Raw genomic sequence first — 22,172 nt, 5'->3', positions numbered from 1 at the left:
CGATAAACCGCCGGGCTCGAGCGAAACGCGATCTCTGCAGCGGGGAGAGCCAGCCAAGCGGCTCCCTCCCAGTGCTCACCCCACACTTCCTCTGCTCCCCAGAGGAGGTTTCAGGGAGTCGGTCCAGATAACCGGAGTCTCAGCGCTGCCAGTGCAGACTGGGTTCAGGTCTGCTCCAAAACCACATGGACGCCTTGGCCTCCTGCTTCTGCGCATCCTCTCAAGATCCAGACCCCGCAGAGTCTGTCCAGCCTGTCAGCTGATACACAGCCCGAGATCTGGCTGCTGCAGCTACGAACACAGATCCGTAGCCCTCTGGTAGCACAGTTTGCGGAGGATCTCCAAGCACTGCACGGCCCCAGTGAGAGACCCACCCCTTCTCCCACTGGTGAAGTGCAGCCCCTTCCGAGCTGGGATGGAGACGTCGTGCAGCAGCTTAGGACAGGACGTGCAGGGAGTGCTGTGTCCAGCTGAGCACGTGTGGGGCTTTCCGGGCAGCAGACTGGCATTACCACAACATGAGTCTGGCCAGCATGCGGGGCCAGAGCCCCCCGTTTCTGCTTCAGGAGGGTGGGGCTCTCTGACGGCCATAATACCTTGGGGTCTCCATTCTGTGCAAGTTCCCGGCTCCCACCCCAGGGGCTTTGGAAGGAGGCGGACGCATGAAGCTTTTTATCCGGCCGGGGGATCTAAGCATGGAGCCGGCGTGAGGATCTAGGCACGGAGCAGGCAGGACGTCCGTGGCGGGAGCTCCAGGGCTTCTCTAGCCCTCACTGATTGGGGAACGGTTTGGACGTTGGACTCTTTGGAGGCCAAACCCCAAACATCTGACCCACCAGACTCCCCATTGGAACCGCCCCATCCTCGAACTCGGGGCTGTTTGTTGGGAAAATCGCCAAGAAAATGGCACACGAGCGAAATGACCAGGCCTGGCCTTGCCGGCAGCGGGACACCTCTGGTACCCTGAGATGGGGGAAGAAGGCCCTGCCCCAGTGCAGCTTGGAGTCCAGCACGGCCGTGTGCTTCCGCCTTTGCAGCCAGAGGAGAACTAGTCCTGCCCAGGACCCCACACGCTGGGCCGGGGGTAGGGAGCTGCGTCACCAGCTGGTGGGTTGGCAGAGCTGCCCAGAGGGTTTGGAAGCCGGGTGTGTGGGGCTGGTGCTGCCTGGCGCGGGGGGTGACGCAGGCAGCGGTCCTGCCATCCCACCTGGAGGGAGCTCCTGCTCGTCTGCCCCCGCCCTCTGTGCCTGGCACCTTGCAAACCCCAAGGTGAGTCACCCAGCGGAGGAGGGACGTGTTTGCTCCTCAGTTACCATGGGGACCCTAGCAAACAGCCCGAGTAACAGAGCCGATATTATGTGGGGCTCGCCAAAGGCCAGGCTGCAGCTGGGGCCAGATGGGCTGGTGACCAAGTGTCGTCGCTTGCTGCTCCTGGAAGGCTGGTTGGAGTCTCCCCTGTCCTGCGGCCTCCCTGTCCGGCCCCTGCTGCGGCCCCTGCGCGTGGTCACTGGATCGGTGCCCCTGGAGAGCTGCCCTCGGGGCCGGGCACTGCTGGGTCTGCCCCAGCTGTCCCTCTCCTGGGAAGTGCTCAGCTGGTCCCTGGGAGGCTGCCGAAGGGGCTCGTGCAGGTGCCCACGTCAGGGGAAGCCAAAGCAGTTTGCTCTGTCCCCACCTGCCTTCCCCCCTGGTTCTCAGGGACTTGGCTCAGGGTGCAGGGGCATCAGGGAACGGGGTGTGGGGGGGTCGGGATGTAGACCGAGGACCAGACTTTTGTCCAGTTGAGCCACAGCTGACCTGCCTGGGCAGTTGCGGTACCTGCGACCCCAGGGCGAACTGGCTGCGTTTGCACACCCAGTCACCTGATCAGCGAGCACGCGTGTAAACGAGGTGTGCAAGCCTGGGCCTGGGAGGCCAGGACCGTGACTTCCCCCGTGTGCTGTGAGCCGGGGATCCCTCTTGGCCTAACGGCCTCGGCTGGGGGTTCGTGGCTGGGTGAGGGAGCTGGGGCAGCCTAGGCTCCGGGGCTCACAGCCGGGGGTGTCTGGGGGCAGAGGGGGTGGTATGCTGTCTGCAGCGCTCTCCACTCCCAGCCAGGGAGACGCTGCTCAGCACAGAAAGCCCCTCCTATCCCATCCCTTCAGACCCTCGCTGAATTGTGACCAGTGGAATGAATCCTCCCCACTGAACAAACCAGCCAGGCAGGTCCCTCCCCGGCCAGCGCAGCCAGAGGTGCCTGGGAGGGCAGGATGCTGGCACGCCAGCTGATGGGGCCAGGAGGTCACCGCTGTGTTTGAGGAGTTGGCGTTCTAGACGCAACCAGTCACTCGAAGCCTGAAGCGGGAGCCTAGGAGTTGCAGCTGCGGAGCTGAGCATTGGTCCGTCTAGCTCCAGGAAAGGCCAGTGCTGGGTGCTTCAGAGGAAGGTGGGAAAAGCCCACAATGCACCTGGCTAAGTCTACACCCTGGGAGGGGATGCTTTACTGCCTCAGCTGGGATCAGCTTGTGGCCTGAAGCCTGAGGATCAGTTGCCTGAGTAACTATATCCTAGCAACTAGTACTTCTGATGCTGCAGTCCTCAGACATCTGGAACCCTTGTTGTTCACCTCACTAATACCCTGCAGCAGTGAGTTCCACGGGTGAATTGTATGTGGCATAGAGAATTCTCTTCTCTTCTGCGTAGTGCTGGTGCAAGGAGCTGGACCGGCAGCTCCAGAGCCTGCAGGCTGGAACTGCCAGTGCAGGTAGTGGCACTGCATTTCCCCTGCTCTGATCCGTTCCCCTGCCCTGGAAGAGCTCCGGGGCCCTGCTTCTCCACTGAGCCCAACAGCAAAGGGGCACCCAGTGTGGTGTTTGTTTTGTGACTGAGGCCATCAGGGCAGCAAGTGGCCATGGGATGGGAAAGGCCTCTGGTGATTACCAGTCAGCAACCATCTCCCGATGCCCCTCTTCTCCAGCTGACTTGCCCTGGTTCCTCAGAGGTAGGGGCCTCGGGTTGGGAGTGCTCGTCCTGCCAAGATGGACAGTGTTTTCCTCATTAGCGGTGCCTGCAGTTCCAGGAGCTGTCTGGGCAGTTCCCAGGAATTGTCTGAATCGGTGCCTGTGCTGCGTTTGGGATTGGCGCGGCCCCTGGCCCTGTGAACATTCCTCGAGATTCACATTCCTTAGCGAGCTCGGCTACGCAGCCCCAGGCCGCGGTCCTGGGAAGCAGGGCTTCCTGCCTCTTCTGGATCCCCAGATCCCGCCATGTTCTGCCCCTCCGGCACCTCAGCTGGAACCTGGGCTCACCTGGCTGGGGGGCAGGCGAGGGGAGAGAGGGCCACGCTGGCAGGAGGCCGAGCAGGAAGGTGGGTTGGAGATGCTTGTCTGGCTGCACTAGGGGTTCAGCTTGTTCGGGGACCTTCGTGGTCGTGGGAGCTGCCGGGTGCCGTGTTCAGTGATGTCCCCCTGCTGCCACAACAAGCTGTTGGGGGCTGGAATGTGTGTGGGGTGGGGGGACGGAAAGCAAAGGTGGAGCTGGGGGCAGAGCCGTGGGGAACGTGGGCTTTGGCCAGCCTCTGGCCCACCGCACCTGGGCTGGCATCGGGGGCACGGGCCCTGGCCCTCTGGGATGTTAACTCTTCAGCTGCTCCCAGCCCAATGCCCTGCCCTGCCCGCCTCAGAGCTCTGTGCCAGCGTCAGACACAGCACCACCCCCATCCTGATGAGGGTGTGTGTCGGGGTGTTCTCACGCACCTGCTGGCCAGAGGGGGGCTGATTGCTGCACCCAGGGGTGGTTCAGGGGGGCTGGCTCGTCCCACAGAGCTCTGCCAATGTGCCTTGGGCCTAGTCCAGCCCTTTCGTGGCTGTAAGCTGCCAGTCCTACCCACCTGGCTTTGGGACGGGACTAGGCAGAGACCCAGCAAACTCCGTTCCAGCTCAGAGCTCCCCTGTCCCTGCTTGGTGCCTGGGCTGAATAGACTCACTGGCTGAGGGCTGAGCTTGCATCCCATGATGGGGCCCCAGTCACCAGCACCCTGCGTGGCGCGGCCTTTGGGGGGGGGGGGGGCGAGTGGATTATTGTGTCTAGTACTGTGCTGGCTGGGTGGGAGCAGGGCCTGGTGGTTAAAGCAGAGAGTCCGGGTTTGGGTTCTGGCTGTGTCCTGACTCGCTGTGCGGTGCCACGTCTCTGAGATGGGGGCAGTGCCCCCGGTACCCTCCTTCCAGGTGTGGCACGAGGCTTCATGCCGGAAGGATTGTAAAGCAGCGTGAGATTCCTCAGCTGCTACGACCCGGCCGCTTTCCCCAGTACTCAGACAGCTGTGGCATGGGCCTGTCCAAAGCCGCTGCTCGGGGATAGGCCGTTCTGCTTACTTCTGGCTAAGCTACCAGTGGAGAAACCAGAGGGCTTCTCCCCACCCTCTGTGCCTCCGGCCCACAGGAGACAGAGCCCAGGCTGACTCAGGGCCGGCCAGGCCTTTGGTTTCCCATTGGCACTGGCCTGTGAGAACATCTCCCAGCGGGGTGGCTGGCACAGCTGCGCCGGCCGCTGGGTTGCACCAGCCGCGGCTGCCAGGAAGCGCCATCTCTTGGGTGCTCTGCGGAGAGCTCAGGGCGAGCCAGGGGCTGCGGAGGCTGAAAGCTGCTGAGCCTGGGGAGTTAAGTCTCAGCTGCCCCAGCCCCCTACGGGGAGGCAGGTGGGAAGTGTCCACGTCCCACGGGAAGCTGGGGCTTCTGGTCTCTTTGTTCCCAACACTGGCTGTTTGTCCTAGCCAGGCCTCGTGGACGGGGCTGCCTGGGCCAGTCAAGGGGCGCCAGGCAGAGCTGGCCCCGCAGAGCTGATGGAGGCTGGCAGCTGTGGGAGGAAGATGGGGGGAGCAGGGCGGTACTCTGGCCAGTGCTCTTGGCAAGCCGACCTGGGCTGGGGCCAGGCACGGCACTTAGCTGGGCACTGGAGACCACGGGAGACATGGAGACCATTCCCCGCCCACCTTCCGGCAGCAGCACTTTAGAGGGCCCAGGCTCAGACAGCAAAGGAGGGGACCCACCCAGGGTGACCCCAGAACATGGCTCCTTTGTGCCTTTGATTGGGCTGTGTGTGGCTGCAGCCCGCGGTACCCCGGCCTGCTCTCTGGGCAGGGTGCCCCAAGGGCCCTCGCTTTCTACCACTGCTGGGAATTTTAGCTCCATGTGTCCCGGGGCCTGTTTTGTGACTGGCGCTTGTGAGCAATCAACCCTGGGCCTGGCAGCCTGGCGGGCGAGACGCCCTGGTGCTGATGGATGGTGCCCAGAGCCGAGCCAAGCTCTGCCTTGGCATAGCTCTGCTGTCAGAAATGGAAATACCTGGCGAGGGCCTCACCCCCATAATTCAGTGGAGTTCCACCTCCAAACCCCACTCCTGCAAAGGCCTGGCTCCCCTGGGTGCACAGCAGGGACCCTATTGACACATCCAGCTGTGCAGGAGGGAGCTGGCCAGTTCTCCGCGGCTGCCCATCCCCTCCAGTTAGGATTGAAGCGCTCCCCGGCCATGGGCCCAGGCCCCCTCTCGCTGCAGATCCCCCATAGCGGGGGCCAGCGGTGAGGGGCTGGGAGGGCTGCAGGGGAGGGTTCCAGCCAGCCCTCGTGCTGTTTAGTTGCAGTGTGTTTGTGTGTGTGAAGTAACCTGAACTGGATCTGAACCCGGCGCCCAGGCCCGGATGGTGCCAGGCAGCAGCTGGAACCCAGTCAGCTGCAAATACCTTTGCTGGGAGAACGGAGCCGCGCGGAAGGCGGCCTGGACAATTGCTCGGTGCTGGGAACCCAGGCTGCAGCGCCAAGAAAAACAGGGCTCTTTGTAATGTGTTTTCCAAGCAGCTAATGAGACAAACAAGGCCAGGTGCAGGGCTGCGGGGTGGAGCACGGAGGCAGCTGGCTCCCACCCCAGTGGGGCTGGTGCCATTGTTTCAGAGCCGCCAGAGCAGGGATGGCTGGAGGATCAGGTGGCGTGTGAGTTAGCAGCAACCAAATCTCTGGTGCAGTGCGCTGGCCTCCAGCGACCCCCATGGGACAGGGCAGGTCCCCAGCCTGCCTCATCCTCCCACCCCTGTGTAACGTGACTCAACCCAGAAATACTCCCAGGTTGGGACTCTCTGACCTGGAGGTTCAGGTTATGGCCGGGGGGACACACCGCTGAACACGAGGTGATGACAGAGCCAGGAATAGAACGCCAGAGTCCTGCCCCCCCCGTGCTAACCACTAGTCAGTGGTGCCTTTGCCACGTGTGTGCCACACCCTCTGAAGAGAGGAACTGTCTCCTCTCAGCCCCCAGCACTGTCTGCCTCCTGCGGGGCTTCGTCGCACCAGCCTCAGGAGGGCTGGTTTGTGGGGCCGGAGAGCGTGTGGTGTGTGTGTGTCTGGGTCACCCCCCAGCACGCAGGGCTGGATCCCTGGATTTCCTCCCGCAGGTGCAGTAACGGGCACTGCACCGACCAAGGGACTCCGTAGCTGCGGCCGCTCTTGCTGCAGGGCCCGAGGGACGCGGTGACACAGCCTGGCTCTCGTTCCCTACAGGAGGAGGAGGGCCTGGAGAGGCCGGCTGGGCAAGGTGCTGCAGAGGAGGTGGGCTCTGCGACGCGAAAGGGGCTCCTGGCTGCTACGCTGCGGGTGAGGGCGCACTGGCTCCTGCTGGCGGTCGGCAAGTGTCTGGTCATCCTGCTGCTGGCTCTGGCAGGTAGGTGTCGGGGGGAGGGGCCTCTCCAGTTTCTCCTGGCCCAGAGTCGCCGGGTCACTGTAGGATCGGTGGCCTGGGCATGGGATGAGTCTGGGGCTCTCAGCTGGCAGCAGGTGGGCTTGGGGCTGGGGGGAGCTCAGCCTGCACCTGCACTGCCCTGGTCTGTGCCGAGGCCACTGTCCCCAGTGCTGAAGTGTGGGGCCCCCCTGGGGTCTCAGGCGAGAGCCCCAGTGCTGAAGTGTGGGGCCCCCCTGGGGTCTCAGAGCGGGGAGCCCCAGCCCTGACCCGGCTAGCACAGCTCTCAGCAGCCCCAGTAACGGCCCCGGTGTCGGCTCATTCCCCAGGGATCGCTCTGCCATCCGCCTTCTCCGGCGTCTATTACCTGCTCTTCGTGGGCATCTGCACCTGGTGGGCCTGCCACTTCCCCATCAGCCACCTGGGCTTCAACACGCTGTGCGTCATGGTGGGCGTCTTCGCCGCTGGCCACCTGCTCTGCATCTACAGCTACCAGGCGCCGTTCATCCAGGGGCTCTTCCCCCCCGCCACCATCTGGGCACGGTAAGTTCTGACGCCCCTGTCCCGTCGCCCTCCCGCCCCCCTGCCCCCGTCCCGTCGCCCTCCCGCCCGCCCTGTGGCCGGGCTGGCCTGCCCCTGTCCCATCACTCGCCTGTGGCAACTCGGGTGACAATGGGCATTGCGGCCTCATCCTGCAGCACAGGTGGGTGCAGCTGCCTGCCCCATTCCCAGCTCGGGGGAGGACCCATCTCCCACTGGTGATATTCCTACCTCCACTCTGCCTAGCAACCCGCCTCTGGCACCAGAAGATTCCCCTGAATAGGGCCCCCCGAGGGACTGGGGAAGGGAGCGGGGGACCTGTGGGTCGCCAAGGAGGAGCTCTCCCGTAGCCAGGGGGAGCTGCTGGAACCAGCTGCCGGTGAAAGGACCCCGGATGTGCCACTCATCGGTGTGCTGATCAGACTGGGATCCAGCAAGTCCTCGGGCCTGGTCCCAGCTGTGTGTGTGCTGTGGGCACGGCCCGGCCCTGCTCTGTGCCTCAGTGGGGCTATGACGCTCAGTCGGTTAGCGCAGCAGGCTGTGCGGTCACCAGGCACCGGCTGGGTTCAGCTGTAACGGTGACTGGGCAGCTCAGCGGGAACCTCTGCTCAGGGCGCGGCGGCCGTGTGGAAAGCTGAGGACGCTGGAGTGGGAGTGCTGGGCTGAGAACCGATCCTGAGCCCCCCAGTTGGGTGGATCGCTGGGCCGCTGGCCCGGCAGGGGGGTTCTGTCCAGCTCTAGGACAGAGCCGAAACAGAGGGATGACCTGCGGGGGGGGCTGGAGCCCTGGAGATTGCAGGTGGGATGAGAAAGGCTCAGGCGGTGCCGTTTGGAGGGCGGCTGGGAGAGGCGGCAGACGGGGAAGTGGGGCAGCGAGAGGGGCTCTGGGGCATGTTCAGAACTGGAGCACCCCACGCTCTGGCCGGTGCGAGCCTGTGAATGAGCATCAGCGTGTACCTGAGCCCACCCGGTACCCAGCTGGCCATGCTTCCACGCCCAGGGGTGTAACGCCACCTCCTTCCTCCCTCCAGCGTATTCGGCCTGAAGGCCTTCATCCTGCCACTGAACTGCACTAACCCCAATGCCCTCCTCCTCGACACCAGCCACCCCTGGCCGGTCTACGTGAACCCCGGCGTCCTGCTGCTCTTGTATTTCACCGTGGCCTCTCTGCTGAAGCTGAGGAAGTTGGACTCCTCTGAACGGGTGAGGGGCGCTGGGGCTGCGCCCATTCTGCCCCCTTGTGCCCCACCCTGTGCCAGGGAAGGTGCCACCGAGAGCTGCTGTGGCAGCTGGGAACCTGGCGCTCCAGAGGGCACCGGTGCCGACCTGGGGATGTGGGCAAAGAGCAATCGAGCTAGTGGCTGAAAGTGGAACTCTTCACACCCTGCTGTGTAGCATGGTGGGGCCAGAGCCCCAGAGCACTGGCTGCCCCACTGCGGATTGTCCTCCTCAGCGAGGGGTCCCTGCAGCGAGTTCCCCAGGGTGCTGGGGAGCCCTGGAGAGGGAAATGGGGCATGTGGCCAGTGGGCTTTGGGGTGTTATGTGCAGAGGCGTCCAGAGCAGGGACGGGGACGGTTCTGCTCCAGGCGGCTCAGTCCCAGAGGCTCCCCTCTCGGAGCAGGGAGGGCGCAGTCCTTCTCTCCCTGGCTCCGGGCAGACCCCACTGTGCGCATGGGAGCAAGGAGCTGAGGTCGGTTCTCCCCACACACCCCATTCCAGCAGGACGAGGCGGAGGCGTCAGCGGTGGCGTCGGAGCCCCAGGATGAGCTGGTGGAGCTGGAGAGCTGGCCCAGGGAGGCAGATCGCCTGGCTGAAGACACTGAGGTTAGGAGGGGAGCTGCTGGCCCCTGGGGCTTCGGGAATGGAGCCCTGGACTGCACTTGCCCTTTGGAGACTCCCCAGGGAGAGGGGGGTGCTGGGCCGTTAGCACCAGCCAGCCAGGGGCTCGGTGGGGTTCGTGGGGCCGGAGGGGGGATGCTCTTGTGCCTCATGCTGGAGAGTCCATGGCAGGGGCAAGAGGGAAAGGGGGCAGCACGAAGAGTCAAGGGCCTGGGGACCCTGGGTGGGGGGCTTGGGGCGCAGGAGGGGTGTGTCTGAGTGTGTGTGTGAGAGAGAGAGAGCACCCTGGGCAGATAATGGCGGGGGAGGCAGGAGGAGGGGTTGTGGGGGGAGGGGAGCACACAGACCTGCCCCTTGCACGCTCCGTGGCTGCGATGCTGCCTAGCGTTGGCAGCCTGTATGGCCAGGCCTGACGCTCTCCAGACTGGGGCTCACCCCGCTCCTGTCTCCCTCCCCCAGCGGATGCTGTCCCCGGACACCGAGGCCTCAGCTGCCGACACTGAAAACTGCACCGTGCACGTGATCGGGCCAGGTAAGAGGCCGTAACCAGCCCAGGAGACACGCGCTGGGGGCGGCTCAGCTGAGTGACTGCAGCAGCTGCCCCTCCCTGGGCACTGCCCTGCTGTGCCAGCCGCTGGTGCCATGGGACTCTCCTGGGCTTAGGGCTCCATCGCGGCCCCACTTGCCCGGCTCCAGCTCCCTCAGCCCTTAGCTGGCCCCCACCCCGAGCCTGCAGCCCCTGCCCCAGGAACCCCCTTCCCTTGCACCCAGGACGGCGCAGCCTCCAGAGGGGAGTTTCCAAGGCTTGGCTGGCACAGGCCCTGGGCCCTGCTCTGCCCCTGGCAGCGAGGTGGGCGTGGGCTGCCCCCCAGCCCAGCTCGTGTTAAAGGGGCTGGCGGAGTAGAACCAGGGCTGAGCTCGGCAGCTGGGTGTGAAGCAAGGGTGACTCCTAGTGGTCAGAGCTCAGCATTGCAGGGACGTGCACCCTCCAGGAGTCGCATACCCATGGTGTTGGGGTGCAGAATGGGAGGGTCTGTTCCTGTGCCGCTGCCCAGGTGTGATCCCCACGGCCCCCGACCTGGCCTCGGGCACCATGCCCGTCACTGTCTGATCCCCACAGCCCCTCAGCCCCCTGTCCTGGCTCCTGGCACTGCGCCTGTCGCTGTTTGATCCCCACGGCCCCCGACCTGGCCCTGGGCACCGCGCCCATCCCTGTCTGATCCTCACGGCCCCACAGCCCCCTGCCCTGACTTCTGGCACTGCACCCATCCCTGTCTGATCCCCACAGCCCCCGACCTGGCCCCGGGTACCGTGCCCGTCGCTGTCTGATCTCCATGGCCCCCTGCCCTGGCTTTGGGCACCGTGTCCATCGCTGTCTGATCCTCACAGCCCCTCACCCCCGTGCCCTGGCTCCTGGCACTGCGCCTGTGTCACGGAGTGTGGGGGAGTCCGGCCCTGCACCCCTTTTCCTGAACTCACAGTGACTCTCAGCCAGCCAGTAAAACAGAAGGTTTATTGAACAACAGGAACACAGGATACAGCCCAGCTTGTGTTCAGAGCCAGGACCCCTCAATCTGGCCTTTCTGGGGGGTTCAGGGTGCTTGGATCCCAGCCTAGGATCCCCTGAAAACCCACCACCCAGCTCCCAAACCGAAGACTGACTTCACTCCACCCTTCCCTTTGTCTAGCCCCAGCCAGAGGTGACGACCTCCCCTCCCCCAGGCCAGGCTCATGTTACAGCTGCATACCTGGCTCTCACCTACCAACCACACAGACAGTCCCTACTCCATCACATCCTGTCGCTGTTTGATCCCCCGGGCACTGCGCCCGTCGCTGTCTGATCCCCGCAGCCCCCTGCCCTGGCTTCGGGCACCATGCCTGTCCCTTCTGATCTCCACAGCCCCCAGCCTGGCCCCGGGCACCGCGTCCGTCGCTGTCTGATCCCCCCCCACCCCACCCCCTGCTCTGGCCCCGGATACCGCGTCCGTCGCTGTCTGAACCCCCCCACCCCCTGCCCTGGCCCCGGGCACCGTGTCCGTCGCTGTCTGATCCCCACCCCACCCCTGCTCTGGCCCCGGATACGCGTCCGTCGCTGTCTGAACCCCCACCCCTGCCCTGGCCCGGGTACGCGTCCGTCGCTGTCTGATCCCCATGGCCCCAGCCCCCAACCTGGCCCCAGGCACCGCGTCCGTCGCTGTATGATCCCCCCGCCCTGGCTGTGGGCACCGCGTCCGTCGCTGTATGATTTCCCCCCCCCCCCCCCGCTCTGGGCACCGCATCCATCGCTGTATGATCCCCCGCCCCCCTGCTCTGGCCCCGGATACTGTGCCAGTCGCTGTCTGATCCCCACAGCCCCGCCCTGGCTCTGGGCACCGCGTCCGTCGCTGTATGATCCCCCGCCCTGGCTCTGGGCACGCGTCCATCGCTGTATGATTCCCCTGCCCTGGCTCTGGGCACCGCGTCCATCGCTGTATGATTCCCCCGCCCTGGCTCTGGGCACGCGTCCATCGCTGTATGATCCCCCGCCCCCCTGCTCTGGCCCCGGGGACTGTGCCAGTCGCTGTCTGATCCCCACAGCCCGCAACCTGGCTCTGGGCACGCGTCCGTCGCTGTATGATCTCCCCGCCCCCGGCTCTGGGCACGCGTCCGTCGCTGTATGATTTCCCCGGCTCTGGGCACCGCATCCATCGCTGTATGATCCCCCGCTCTGGCCCCGGATACTGTGCCAGTCGCTGTCTGATCCCCACAGCCCCTGCCCTGGCTCTGGGCACGCGTCCGTCGCTGTATGATCCCCACCCCCTGCCCTGGCTCTGGGCACGCGTCCATCGCTGTATGATTTCCGCCCCACCCTGGCTCTGGGCACGCGTCCATCGCTGTATGATTCCCCCTGCCCTGGCTCTGGGCACGCGTCCATCGCTGTATGATTCCCCACCCCACCCCTGCTCTGGCCCCGGGTACTGTGCCAGTCGCTGTCTGATCCCCACAGCCCGCAACCTGGCTCTGGGCCCCGCGTCCGTCACTGTATGATCCCCGGCTCTGGGCACCGCATCCATCGCTGTATGACCCCCCCCCCGCCCTGGCTCTGGGCACCGCGCCTGTCGCTGTATGATCCCCACGGCCCCGAACCTGGCCCCGGGCACCGCGCCCATCGTTGTCTGATCCCCACGGCCCCCGACCTGTCGGTGCTGCTCTCGATCTACATCGGTCCCAAGGTGCTTGGCCAGTTTGCAGCCTCACTCTGTCTCCTTGAGGGGGTGGGGATTTTGGGGCTGGGGGGTGAGCTGGAGCCTTCGTGCCCGGTGGGTTGGGCTCCTCTCTGGGAGGTGATGGGTACGAGCCGTGGGGTGCCTTGGTATTGTTGGGGGGGGTCTCTGGGCAGCTTTGGGGCTGCTCTAACCAGCCTTGTGATTCTCTGTGCAGTGAGTAAGAAGCCGGAGCGGCGCAGGCAAAGGCTGCCCCTGCACGCGCTGGGGCACGTGATCATGAACCAGAGCTACGTGTGTGCCCTCATCGCCATGATGGTGAGCCTGGGGCAGGGCTCTGAGCGGCTGGGCAGGGGGTGCGCCGGCTCCGGACTGGAGCTCTGAACCCCAGTGGGGGCTGGGCTGGCGTGGGCAGAGGGTGCGCCAGCTCCTGACGGGAGCTCTGAACCCCAGTGGGGGCTGGGCTGGCTTGGGCAGGGGATGCGCCGGCTCCGGACTGGAGCTCTGAACCCCAGTGGGGGCTGGGCTGGCTTGGGCAGAGGGTGCGCCAGCTCCTGACGGGAGCTCTGAACCCCAGTGGGGGCTGGGCTGGCATGGGCAGGGGGTGGGCCGGCTCCGGACCAGAGCTCTGAACCCCAGTGGGGGCTGGGCTGGCGTGGGCAGGGGGTGGGCCGGCTCCGGACCAGAGCTCTGAACCCCAGTGGGGGCTGGGCTGGCGTGGGCAGGGGGTGGGCCGGTGTGACGGTGCGATTCTGGCGGGACCCAACTGAGAGTGCCAAATCAGGACCAATTGCTTAAACAGGGCAGTTACAGCCCTAGGCTGGGGTTTTTCCACCTCTAAGGCAAACCAAACCAGCCAGACAAAAAGGACTTTGGTCTCACCCCACTGGCTAACCACAAGTCACACAAGCAATTTCCTTAGACACTCCAGTCTCCCAGTATCACCACCAGTGCACTCGTCCTGGGGATAAATGGTTATGAAAACCAACACCCCAATAAAAGAAAAAGGTTCCCTCGATCCCAAAGGACCAAGCCCCAGACCCAGGTCAATATACACATCAGATCTTACCCACAAATCACGCTGTTGCCAATCCTTTAGAATCTAAAATCTAAAGGTTTATTTACAAAGGGAAAAAGGTAGAGAAGAGAGGTAGAATTGGTTAAATGGAATCAATTACATACAGTAATGGCAAAGTTCTTAGTTCAGGCTTGCAGCAGTGCTGGAGTAAACTGCAGGTTTAGATTAAGTCTCTGGAACATCCCCCGCTGGGATGGGTCCTCAGTCCCTGGTGTAGAGCTTCAGTTTGTGGCAAAGTCCCTCCAGAGGTCAGAAGCAGGATTGAAGACAAGATGGAGATGAGGCATTAGGCTTATATAGACTTTTCCAGGTGTAAGAATCCCTTTGTCTTCACTGTGGAATTTTACAGCAAAATGGAGCCTTGAGTCACATGAGCCAGTCCCTGCATACTTTGCTGAGTCACAAGGCGTGTCTGCCTTCTCTCCATGGGTCCATTGTGTCCTTAATGGTCCTTAATGGGCCATCAAACAGGCTAGGCAGAGCTAACACCAGCTTGTCTGGGAGGCTTCCCCCAGAAGCACAGCACAAACTTGAAATACTGACAGCATAGAGCCAACATTCATAATTTCAACTAAAAATGATACAGACATACAGCCAGCATAATTATAACCAGCAACCCGGAACCTGGTCTTAGACACCTTAGATGACCCCCTTTATCTAAGATTTGGTGCCACTGCAGGACCTTGGTTGCAACCCATGTTCTATATGGTCCCCATTTATATCAATAACGTCACAGCCGGCTCCGGACCAGAGCTCTGAACCCCAGTGGGGGCTGGGCTGGCGTGGGCAGGGGGTGGGCCGGCTCCGGACTGGAGCTCTGAACCCCAGTGGGGGCTGGGCTGGCCTGGGCAGGGGGTGGGCCGGCTCCCGACCGGAGCTCTGAACCCCAGTGGGGGCTGGGCTGGCCTGGGCACGGGGTGGGCCGGCTCCTGACCAGAGCTCTGAACCCCAGTGGGGGGCTGGGCTGACCTGGGCAGGGGGTGCGCCGGCTCTGGACCAGAGCTCTGAACCCCAGTGGAGGCTGGGCTGGCGTGGGCAGGGGGTGCGCCGGCTCCGGACCGGAGCTCTGAACCCCAGTGGGGGCTGGGCTGACCTGGGCAGGGGGTGGGCCGGCTCCGGACCAGAGCTCTGAACCCCAGTGGGGGCTGGGCTGGCGTGGGCAGGTGGTGGGCCGGCTCCGGACCAGAGCTCTGAACCCCAGTGGGGGCTGGGCTGGCCTGGGCAGGGGGTGGGCCGGCTCCCGACCGGAGCTCTGAACCCCAGTGGAGGCTGGGCTGGCGTGGGCAGGGGGTGCGCCGGCTCTGGACCAGAGCTCTGAACCCCAGTGGAGGCTGGGCTGGCGTGGGCAGGGGGTGCGCCGGCTCTGGACCAGAGCTCTGAACCCCAGTGGAGGCTGGGCTGGCGTGGGCAGGGGGTGGGCCGGCTCCGGACCAGAGCTCTGACCCCCCGTGGGGGCTGGGCTGGCGTGGGCAGGGGTGGGCGGCTCCGGACCGGAGCTCTGAACCCCAGTGGGGGCTGGGCTGGCGTGGGCAGGGGGTGGGCCGGCTCCGGACCGGAGCTCTGAACCCCAGTGGGGGCTGGGCTGGCATGGGCAGGGGGTGGGCCGGCTCCGGACCAGAGCTCTGAACCCCAGTGGGGGCTGGGCTGGCGTGGGCAGGGGGTGGGCCGGCTCCGGACCAGAGCTCTGAACCCCAGTGGGGGCTGGGCTGGCATGGGCAGGGGGTGCACCAGCTCTGGACCGGAGCTCTGAACCCCAGTGGGGGCTGGGCTGACCTGGGCAGGGGGTGCGCCGGCTCTGGACCGGAGCTCCGAACCCCAGTGGGGGCTGGGCTGGCGTGGGCAGGGGGTGCGCCGGCTCCGGACTGGAGCTCTGAACCCCAGTGGGGGGCTGGGCTGACCTGGGCAGGGGGTGCGCCGGCTCTGGACCGGAGCTCCGAACCCCAGTGGGGGCTGGGCTGGCGTGGGCAGGGGGTGCGCCGGCTCCGGACTGGAGCTCTGAACCCCAGTGGAGGCTGGGCTGACCTGGGCAGGGGGTGCGCCGGCTCCGGACCGGAGCTCCGAACCCCAGTGGGGGCTGGGCTGACCTGGGCAGGGGGTGGGCCGGCTCCATGCTGGGGCTCCCTGCCCCGGTGCGGGCTGGGCTGGCCTGGCCTGGAACTTGGGGAGGGGTGCACCAGCCGGGTGCAGGGCCTGAGGGCGGAGCCTCCTCTCCCCGCCAGGTGTGGAGCATCACCTACCACAGCTGGCTGACCTTCGTGCTGCTGCTCTGGGCCTGCCTCATCTGGATCGTCCGCAGCCGGCACCACTTCGCCATGCTCTGCTCCCCCTTCCTCCTGCTCTACGGGCTGGCGCTCTGCAGCCTGCAGTACGTCTGGGGCATGGACCTGGAGCCCGAGCTGCCCACCCGCGTCGGCTTCATGAGCCTGGAGCAGCTGGGGCTGGTCAGAACCAAATACCCCTGCTTGGACCTGGGGGCCAAGGTAACCCCCTCTCCCCTCCCCACTGCCCGTCCGCCTGGTTCCTCTGCCCCGGCTGATCTCGCCCTGCCCCCACAGCTGCTCTACACCCTGACCTTCTGGCTGCTGCTGCGGCAGTTCGTGCAGGAGAAGCTGCTGAAGAGCCGGCGCCCGCCCGCCCCTCTGCTGGAGGTGACCGTCTCCGAGGCGGGTGAGAACCCCTCCCCCACGGCCTGCGGGGTGACCCCGAAACACCCCCCGGTCCTGCCCGGGGCCTCGGCCTCCCCCACCTCCACGGGGAGCCCATGGCAGCCTTCGGAGGGGGAGCTGCAGGGAGGGCGCACTGGCCAGGGGAGACGCCATGCCCTGGGCTGCAGCGGGCGCAGCCTGTGCCTGGCCAGGGCCGTGGTGGCGCTGGACCCGCGTGCCGGGATGATGAGGGGCTGGTCTGTGTCCGGCCGGATATAACTGTGGAGGGACCCGGGCAGCCATGAGCCCCCTGCCTGCAGTAACAGGGCCCGCGGGTGTCGCTCGCAGCAGCCTGGGCACGCTTGCTGCTTTGCAATGGGGGGTGGGGACCTGGCCCCCACTGCCTGGGCATGGAGCAGGGCATCTCGGGCACCAGCGACCTCTGATCCCAGGAACCGTGCCTGGTGCCACCCATGGGTGACATCTGCATGTCTGGGGCTGGAGCCTGCCGCCCGCCAGGGAAATGTGCATGCTGGGTCGCCTGGAGCCGCTTCCCTGGCACAGGCCTGGCACCTCCCCGGCTCTCACCCGCTGTGCCCTGCAGAGCCCGGCCGGCCGCGGAGCGTGCTGAAGTTCCTGGGCGAGCTGCTGACGGATCTCTACGCCAAGTACTGGATCTACGTGTGCGCCGGGATGTTCATCGTGGTCAGCTTCGCCGGGCGCCTGGTGGTCTATAAGATCGTCTACATGCTCCTCTTCCTCCTCTGCCTCATCGTCTTCCAGGTGAGGCCTGCGCCCGGCGGGAGAGGCTGGCTAGCAGGGGGCGGGTGAGGCCTGCGCCCGGCGGGAGGGGCCGGCTGGCAGGGGGCGGGAGGCCTGCGCCCGGCGGGAGTGGCCGGCGTGGTGGGGGCGGGTGCGGCCTGGGCCCGGGGGGAGAGGCCGGCTGGCTGGGGGCGGGGGAGGCCTGCGCCCGGCGGGAGAGGCTGGCTGGCAGGGGGCGGGTGAGGCCTGCGCCCGGCGGGAGAGGCCGGCTGGCAGGGGGCCGGAGAGGCCTGCGCCCGGCGGGAGAGGCCGGCTGGCAGGGGCGGGGAGGCCTGCGCCCGGCGGGAGGCCGGCTGGCAGGGGCGGGTGAGGCCTGTGCCCGGCGGAGAGGCCGGCTGGCAGGGGTGAGGCCTGCGCCCGGCGGAGAGGCCGGCTGGCAGGGGGCGGGTGAGGCCTGCGCCCGGCGGGGGAGGCCGGCTGGCAGGGGGCGGGTGAGGCCTGCGCCCGGCGGGAGAGGCCGGCTGGCAGGGGGCAGGAGAGGCCTGCGCCCGGCGGGAGAGGCAGGCTGGCAGGGGGCAGGAGAGGCCTGCGCCCGGCGGGAGGCAGCCGGCTGTCTGCAGGGGGCCGGAGAGGCCCTGCGCCCGCGCGGAGGCCACTGGCAGGGGCGGGGAGGCCTGGGCAGGTGCGGGGCCGGCTGGCAGGGGCCGGAGGCCTGCGCCCGGGGAGAGGCCGGCTGGCAGGGCCGGAGAGGCCCTGCGCCCGGCGGGAGAGGCCGCTGGCAGGGCGGGTGAGGCCTGCGCCCGGCAGGTGGGGGCTGGCAGGGGCGGGTGAGGCCTGCCGCTGGGAGTCCAGGCCCGAGGCAGGGGCATGTTCCCTGCACGGGGCGCTGGCCTCGGCAGCCGCTTGCTGTCTGATTCCAGAGTGGTCCAGGCACCTGCCCCGCGATCAGCCACTGTCTGCAGCTGTGTCGTGTGGGCAGGTGCACCGGGCCGCTGGGCAGGGTGCTTCCTGGGCAGCCCTCTGTGCCAAGGCTTAAAGAAACCCCCAAGGTCCCATGGGGTGACTGGGCTGCTCTGCGGGTGGCAGCCAGCAGGTGGGGCAGGGCAATGGGCATCGAATTAGCACAGCCGCTGGCGGTCCAGGCCGGGCTCCGAGGGGCGTGACAGGGCTGCGCCGGGCAGGGTGCGGGCGCTGGCTGTGGGCTCAGGAGAGGGGGCGCTGCGCCCGCCCCGAGGACAGAGAAGCTGGGCAGCCCTGCCGGGAGCTGGGGGTGCGGGTGGGCTCCGAGGGGCGTGACAGGGCTGTGCCGGGCAGGGTGCGGGTGCTGGCTGTGGGCTCAGGAGAGGGGGCGCTGCGCCCGCCCCGAGGACAGAGAAGCTGGGCAGCCCTGCTGGGAGCTGGGGGTGCGGCTGGGCTACGGGGGAGGCTGGCTCAAGGCGGGGCCCTGGCGCTCATGGCTGCCGTCCCCACAGGTCTACTACAGCCTGTGGAGGAAGCTGCTGAAGGGCTTCTGGTGGCTGGTGGTTGCCTACACGATGCTGGTGCTTATCGCCGTCTACACCTTCCAGTTCGAGGACTTCCCCATGTACTGGCGCAACCTGACCGGCCTCACCGACCAGCAGTGAGTGCCGCCCCGTCCAGCCCCGGCGCTGCCCGCACAGCGCTGCCCGCACGGCGCTCCAGGCCAAGCCTTGCTCACTGGCGGCTTCAGCTCCTAGGTGCTCAAGCCCTGCCCCGTGGTCAGAGCCCCAGGTGGGGTCGCCCCATCCCCTCGGCAGGGCAGGGTCTGTCCTGGGAGGGGGGCCGGAGCGCACAGACCCTGGCCTAGTGACACTCCCCCGAGAGGAATGACAGGATTGTTCCCTCCCCCCGGTCTGTGGAGAGGGAAACTGAGGCACAGAGAGGGGCAAGGACTTCCCCAAAGGCCGTCTGTGGCAGAGCCTCTCCCAGCCCTACCCCCCTCCTAGCACAGACTCCAGCTCACGCTGCGGCCGCTCAGGCGATTCCCAGGGAGGACGCTCCTGGGTTCCAGCGCTCAGCCTACTGTCTGGAGCGCGTGCTGGGAGTGGGCGGGACCAGGCGTCTCCGTGTCAGTAACAGTCTGCGGGGCCGGCGCTCCGCCGTCATGCCCGTTCTCCTCCCCCAGGGACTAGCTGCTCTCACCGGGCGAGGGCTGGGACCTGGCCAGTGCCCCGGTGGAGCTCTCCAGCTCTGCTCGCTGCGGCTGGGGAGCAGCGTTTGGGGTTGGATGCAGGAGCCGAGGGGGCTCCATCACCCTGGTCCTCAGCCGCTCTCCTCCCATCCAGGCTGGGCGACCTGGGCCTGGAGCAGTTCAGCGTCTCCGAGCTCTTCTCCAGCATCCTCATCCCAGGCTTCTTCCTGCTAGCCTGCATCCTGCAGCTGCACTACTTCCACCGCCCCTTCATGCGCATCACCGACCTGGAGCACGTGGCCCCGCCGGAGCCCCGGAGCCTGCCCGCCCCCAGGTATGCTCCCCTCCCGCCTGGCGCTGGCTGCTGCGCTGGGGGCACCCGGCCCATCAGCCTCCTCTCTGGCCTGCCTGGTGCCCCGGTACAACGTGATGAGCCAGAGCTCGCAGCCCGGCCCTTGGGTTTGGCTTGGCGGAGGGGCGTGCGGGGTCTGTGGGGCCAGGGAGCCGGGAAAGGGGCTGGGGCAGGGGCAGGCTCTAGGAGATGTCTGGGGGGAGAGGGCGCAGTTCTGGGCATCCTGTCTGCCCCACGCCTGGGCTGCGAGCAGGGGCCCCTTCTGCCGACAGGCCTGGATGTCAGCTTGGGGTGGGCTGGCCCGGGACCCTGCCTCTGGCATTCACGCCCCTTGGTCTGACACGAGGGCAGTGAGGTCCTGGTATCTCCCTGTGCACGGGCAACGCAGCCCCTTCCCCGATGAACCTCCCCTGCCGCTGGGCAGCCCCACACCACCTCCCCTGCCCCTTTGCCCCACATCTTGAGGAATGGAGTGTGCGGTGCCTGGTTCCCAGCTGGGCCGGGAGCAGCGTTGGGCTCCTGCACGTTTGGGTAGCGCCTGCTGCTGGCTGCGCTGGGCTTCCCTCCCCGGCCCCCCTTGCTGCCCTGGACTAGGGAGGGGCCAGCTGTGGGCGCCAGAGCCGAGCCCTGTTCGGAGCTGCTCGTGCCGGGGCCTCGGGATGCAGCCCTGGGCACGCTGCTGTGCAGAGAGCTGGGGCGGCCCGGCGGGCTGGCCGACGGCTCCAGCTGGCCAGTGCAGCGCGTGGGATCGGCAGAGGGCGCTGCCGGGGGGTGGGGGGGGGTGTCTGTCAGGGGCTGCAGGAGCAGGACAGGTAGCTCAGCAGGGCCGCTCTCCCCTCTGAGCGCTGACCCCAAGGCCCCACATTGGCACTGGTGGGTCCCACCTTTGGGATCTGACTTCTGCTTCTCCAAGGGGCCCCGGCCCCTCTGCTCCCTGCGTCCCAGCCCCGGGGATCCCTCTCTCAGCTCCTCTTCTGAGACCCTGTCCCTCCCTCCCCCCCCGGCTGCAGGTGCGAGGAGGCGCGGGGGAGCCACCTGCTGCCCCATGCGGAGGAGGAGGCTGAACCTGGGGACTCCGACTCGGCTTCGGAAGGTAAACGCCTCTCAGGGCCCTGGGCAGTGTCCAGCGGGGTGCGGCTGGGGGGACTGGGGGTATGCTGGGACTGGGGGGGAGGGGCCATTTTTCTGGGGGGAGAGATGTTGGGAAGGGAGAGGGAGCTGAGGGGAGGTAGCCTGCAGGGTGGGGGGGCACTGGTGGGGCAGGGAGAGTGCAGGGCCTGTTGGGGGCGCTGGTGGGGAAGGAGGTTGGGAGAGCACAAGGGGTGGGGGTTACTGAGAGAGGGGCAGGGCACCCAGGGCATGGGGTGGGTGCTGGTGGGGGAGGGGACAGGGAGCTCAGGGCACGTGGAGGGTGCTGGTGGGGGAAGGGGAGGGAAGTGCACGGCAGGTGGGGTGCTGGTGGGGAGGGGACAGGAGCCCAGGGCATGTGGGGGTGCTGGTGGGGAGGGGAAGCGCACGGCATGTGGGGGGCGCTGGTGGGGGAGGGGACAGGGAGCCCAGGGCATGTGGGGCGCTGGTGGGGAGGACAGGAGCCCAGGGCAGGTGGGGCGCTGGTGGGGAGGAGGCGCGCGCGCAGGTGGGGCGCTGGTGGGGAGGGACAGGAGCCCAGGGCAGGTGGGGAGGGACGCACACGGCAGGTGGGGCGCTGGTGGGGAGGGGACAGGAGCCCAGGGCATGTGGAGGTGCTGGTGGGGAAGGGGAGGGAAGTGCACGGCAGGTGGGGCGCTGGTGTGGGAGGAACAGGAGCCCAGGGCATGTGGGGGTGCTGGTGGGGAAGGGGAGGAAGTGCACGGCAGGTGGGGCGCTGGTGGGGAGGGAACAGGAGCCCAGGGCATGTGGGGGTGCTGGTGGGGAAGGGGAGGGAAGTGCATGGCAGGTGGGGCGCTGGTGGGGGCGGGGACAGGGAGCCCAGGGCATGTGGGGGTGCTGGTGTGGGAAGGGGAGGAAAGTGCATGGCAGGTGGGGCGCTGGTGGGGAGGACAGGAGCCCAGGGCAGGTGGGGCGCTGGTGGGGAGGACAGGAGCCCGGGCAGGTGGGGAGGGGCGCACGGCAGGTGGGGCGCTGGTGGGGAGGGACAGGAGCCCTGGGCAGGTGGGGAGGGGACGCACACGGCAGGTGGGGCGCTGGTGGGGGAGGGGACAGGGAGCCCCGGGCAGGTGGGGGAGGGGACGCGCACGGCAGGTGGGGCGCTGGTGGGGGGCAGGTGGGGCGCTGGTGGGGGCAGGCCCGGGCAGGTGGGGAGACGGCAGGTGGGGGAGGGGACGCGCAGCCCCGGGCAGGTGGGGTGTGCTGGTGGGGGAGGGGACGCGCAGCCCCGGGCAGGTGGGGGAGGGGACGCGCACGGCAGGTGGGGGAAGGGGAGGCACAGCGTGACGAGCTGCCCTGCTTTGCAGCGGTGCCCAGTAAGTGGGGCCTGGTGCTGGAGCGCCTGGTGGTGCTGGGCTGGACCTTCTCCGACATCCTCACCCGCGGGCAGGTCTTTGTGCGGCGCCTGCTGGAGCTGCACGTCCTCAAGCTGGTGGCGCTCTACACCGTGTGGGTGGCGCTGCAGGAGGTACCGGGGGATGGGCGGGCGAGCTCGGGAGCCCAGAAAGGAAACTGCCCCTGGGGCCCTGGAGCTGCTGCTGGGGAATCGGCCCCTGGCAGCCCTGGGGAGGGCCCCGTGTGGGGGGAGGGATCCTGGGGGCAGGAGGGAGCACTGCGTCAGGGTGGGGGAGGGCCGCTAGCCTGCCCGGGGGTTCCTTCGGCTGCCACGTGACTCCGTGGGGGGCCTTGGCTGTCTGCAGTGAGGCTGGAGGTGGGGGCCCCCGACCAGCGCCCCCAGCTCTGCCCTCGCTCCCAC

At 67.1% G+C, this 22,172-nt stretch overlaps 1 protein-coding gene across 2 annotated transcripts in view; it reads left to right on the top strand.

The window, feature by feature from the left end:
- The window catches only part of PIEZO1 (piezo type mechanosensitive ion channel component 1), a 97,548-nt gene that overhangs the window by 51,227 nt on the left and 24,149 nt on the right, over positions 1–22,172 (top strand). For both annotated transcript variants that reach the window (XM_039502737.1, XM_039502738.1), the window contains exons 6-18: positions 6,525–6,684; positions 7,029–7,242; positions 8,271–8,442; positions 8,959–9,063; positions 9,538–9,610; positions 12,499–12,599; positions 15,579–15,839; positions 15,915–16,026; positions 16,609–16,787; positions 18,239–18,387; positions 19,073–19,252; positions 20,281–20,363; positions 21,724–21,884. In XM_039502737.1, the coding sequence (XP_039358671.1) occupies positions 6,525–6,684; positions 7,029–7,242; positions 8,271–8,442; positions 8,959–9,063; positions 9,538–9,610; positions 12,499–12,599; positions 15,579–15,839; positions 15,915–16,026; positions 16,609–16,787; positions 18,239–18,387; positions 19,073–19,252; positions 20,281–20,363; positions 21,724–21,884 (1,950 nt within the window). The remainder of the gene's footprint in view (positions 1–6,524; positions 6,685–7,028; positions 7,243–8,270; positions 8,443–8,958; positions 9,064–9,537; positions 9,611–12,498; positions 12,600–15,578; positions 15,840–15,914; positions 16,027–16,608; positions 16,788–18,238; positions 18,388–19,072; positions 19,253–20,280; positions 20,364–21,723; positions 21,885–22,172) is intronic.

Source organism: Mauremys reevesii, linkage group 16 (genome assembly GCF_016161935.1).
Source record: "Mauremys reevesii isolate NIE-2019 linkage group 16, ASM1616193v1, whole genome shotgun sequence".
In the NCBI taxonomy this organism is placed as follows: domain Eukaryota; kingdom Metazoa; phylum Chordata; order Testudines; family Geoemydidae; genus Mauremys; species Mauremys reevesii.
The sequence above is the reverse complement of the archived record's forward strand: the minus strand, read 5'-3'. Positions and strand labels throughout refer to the sequence as shown.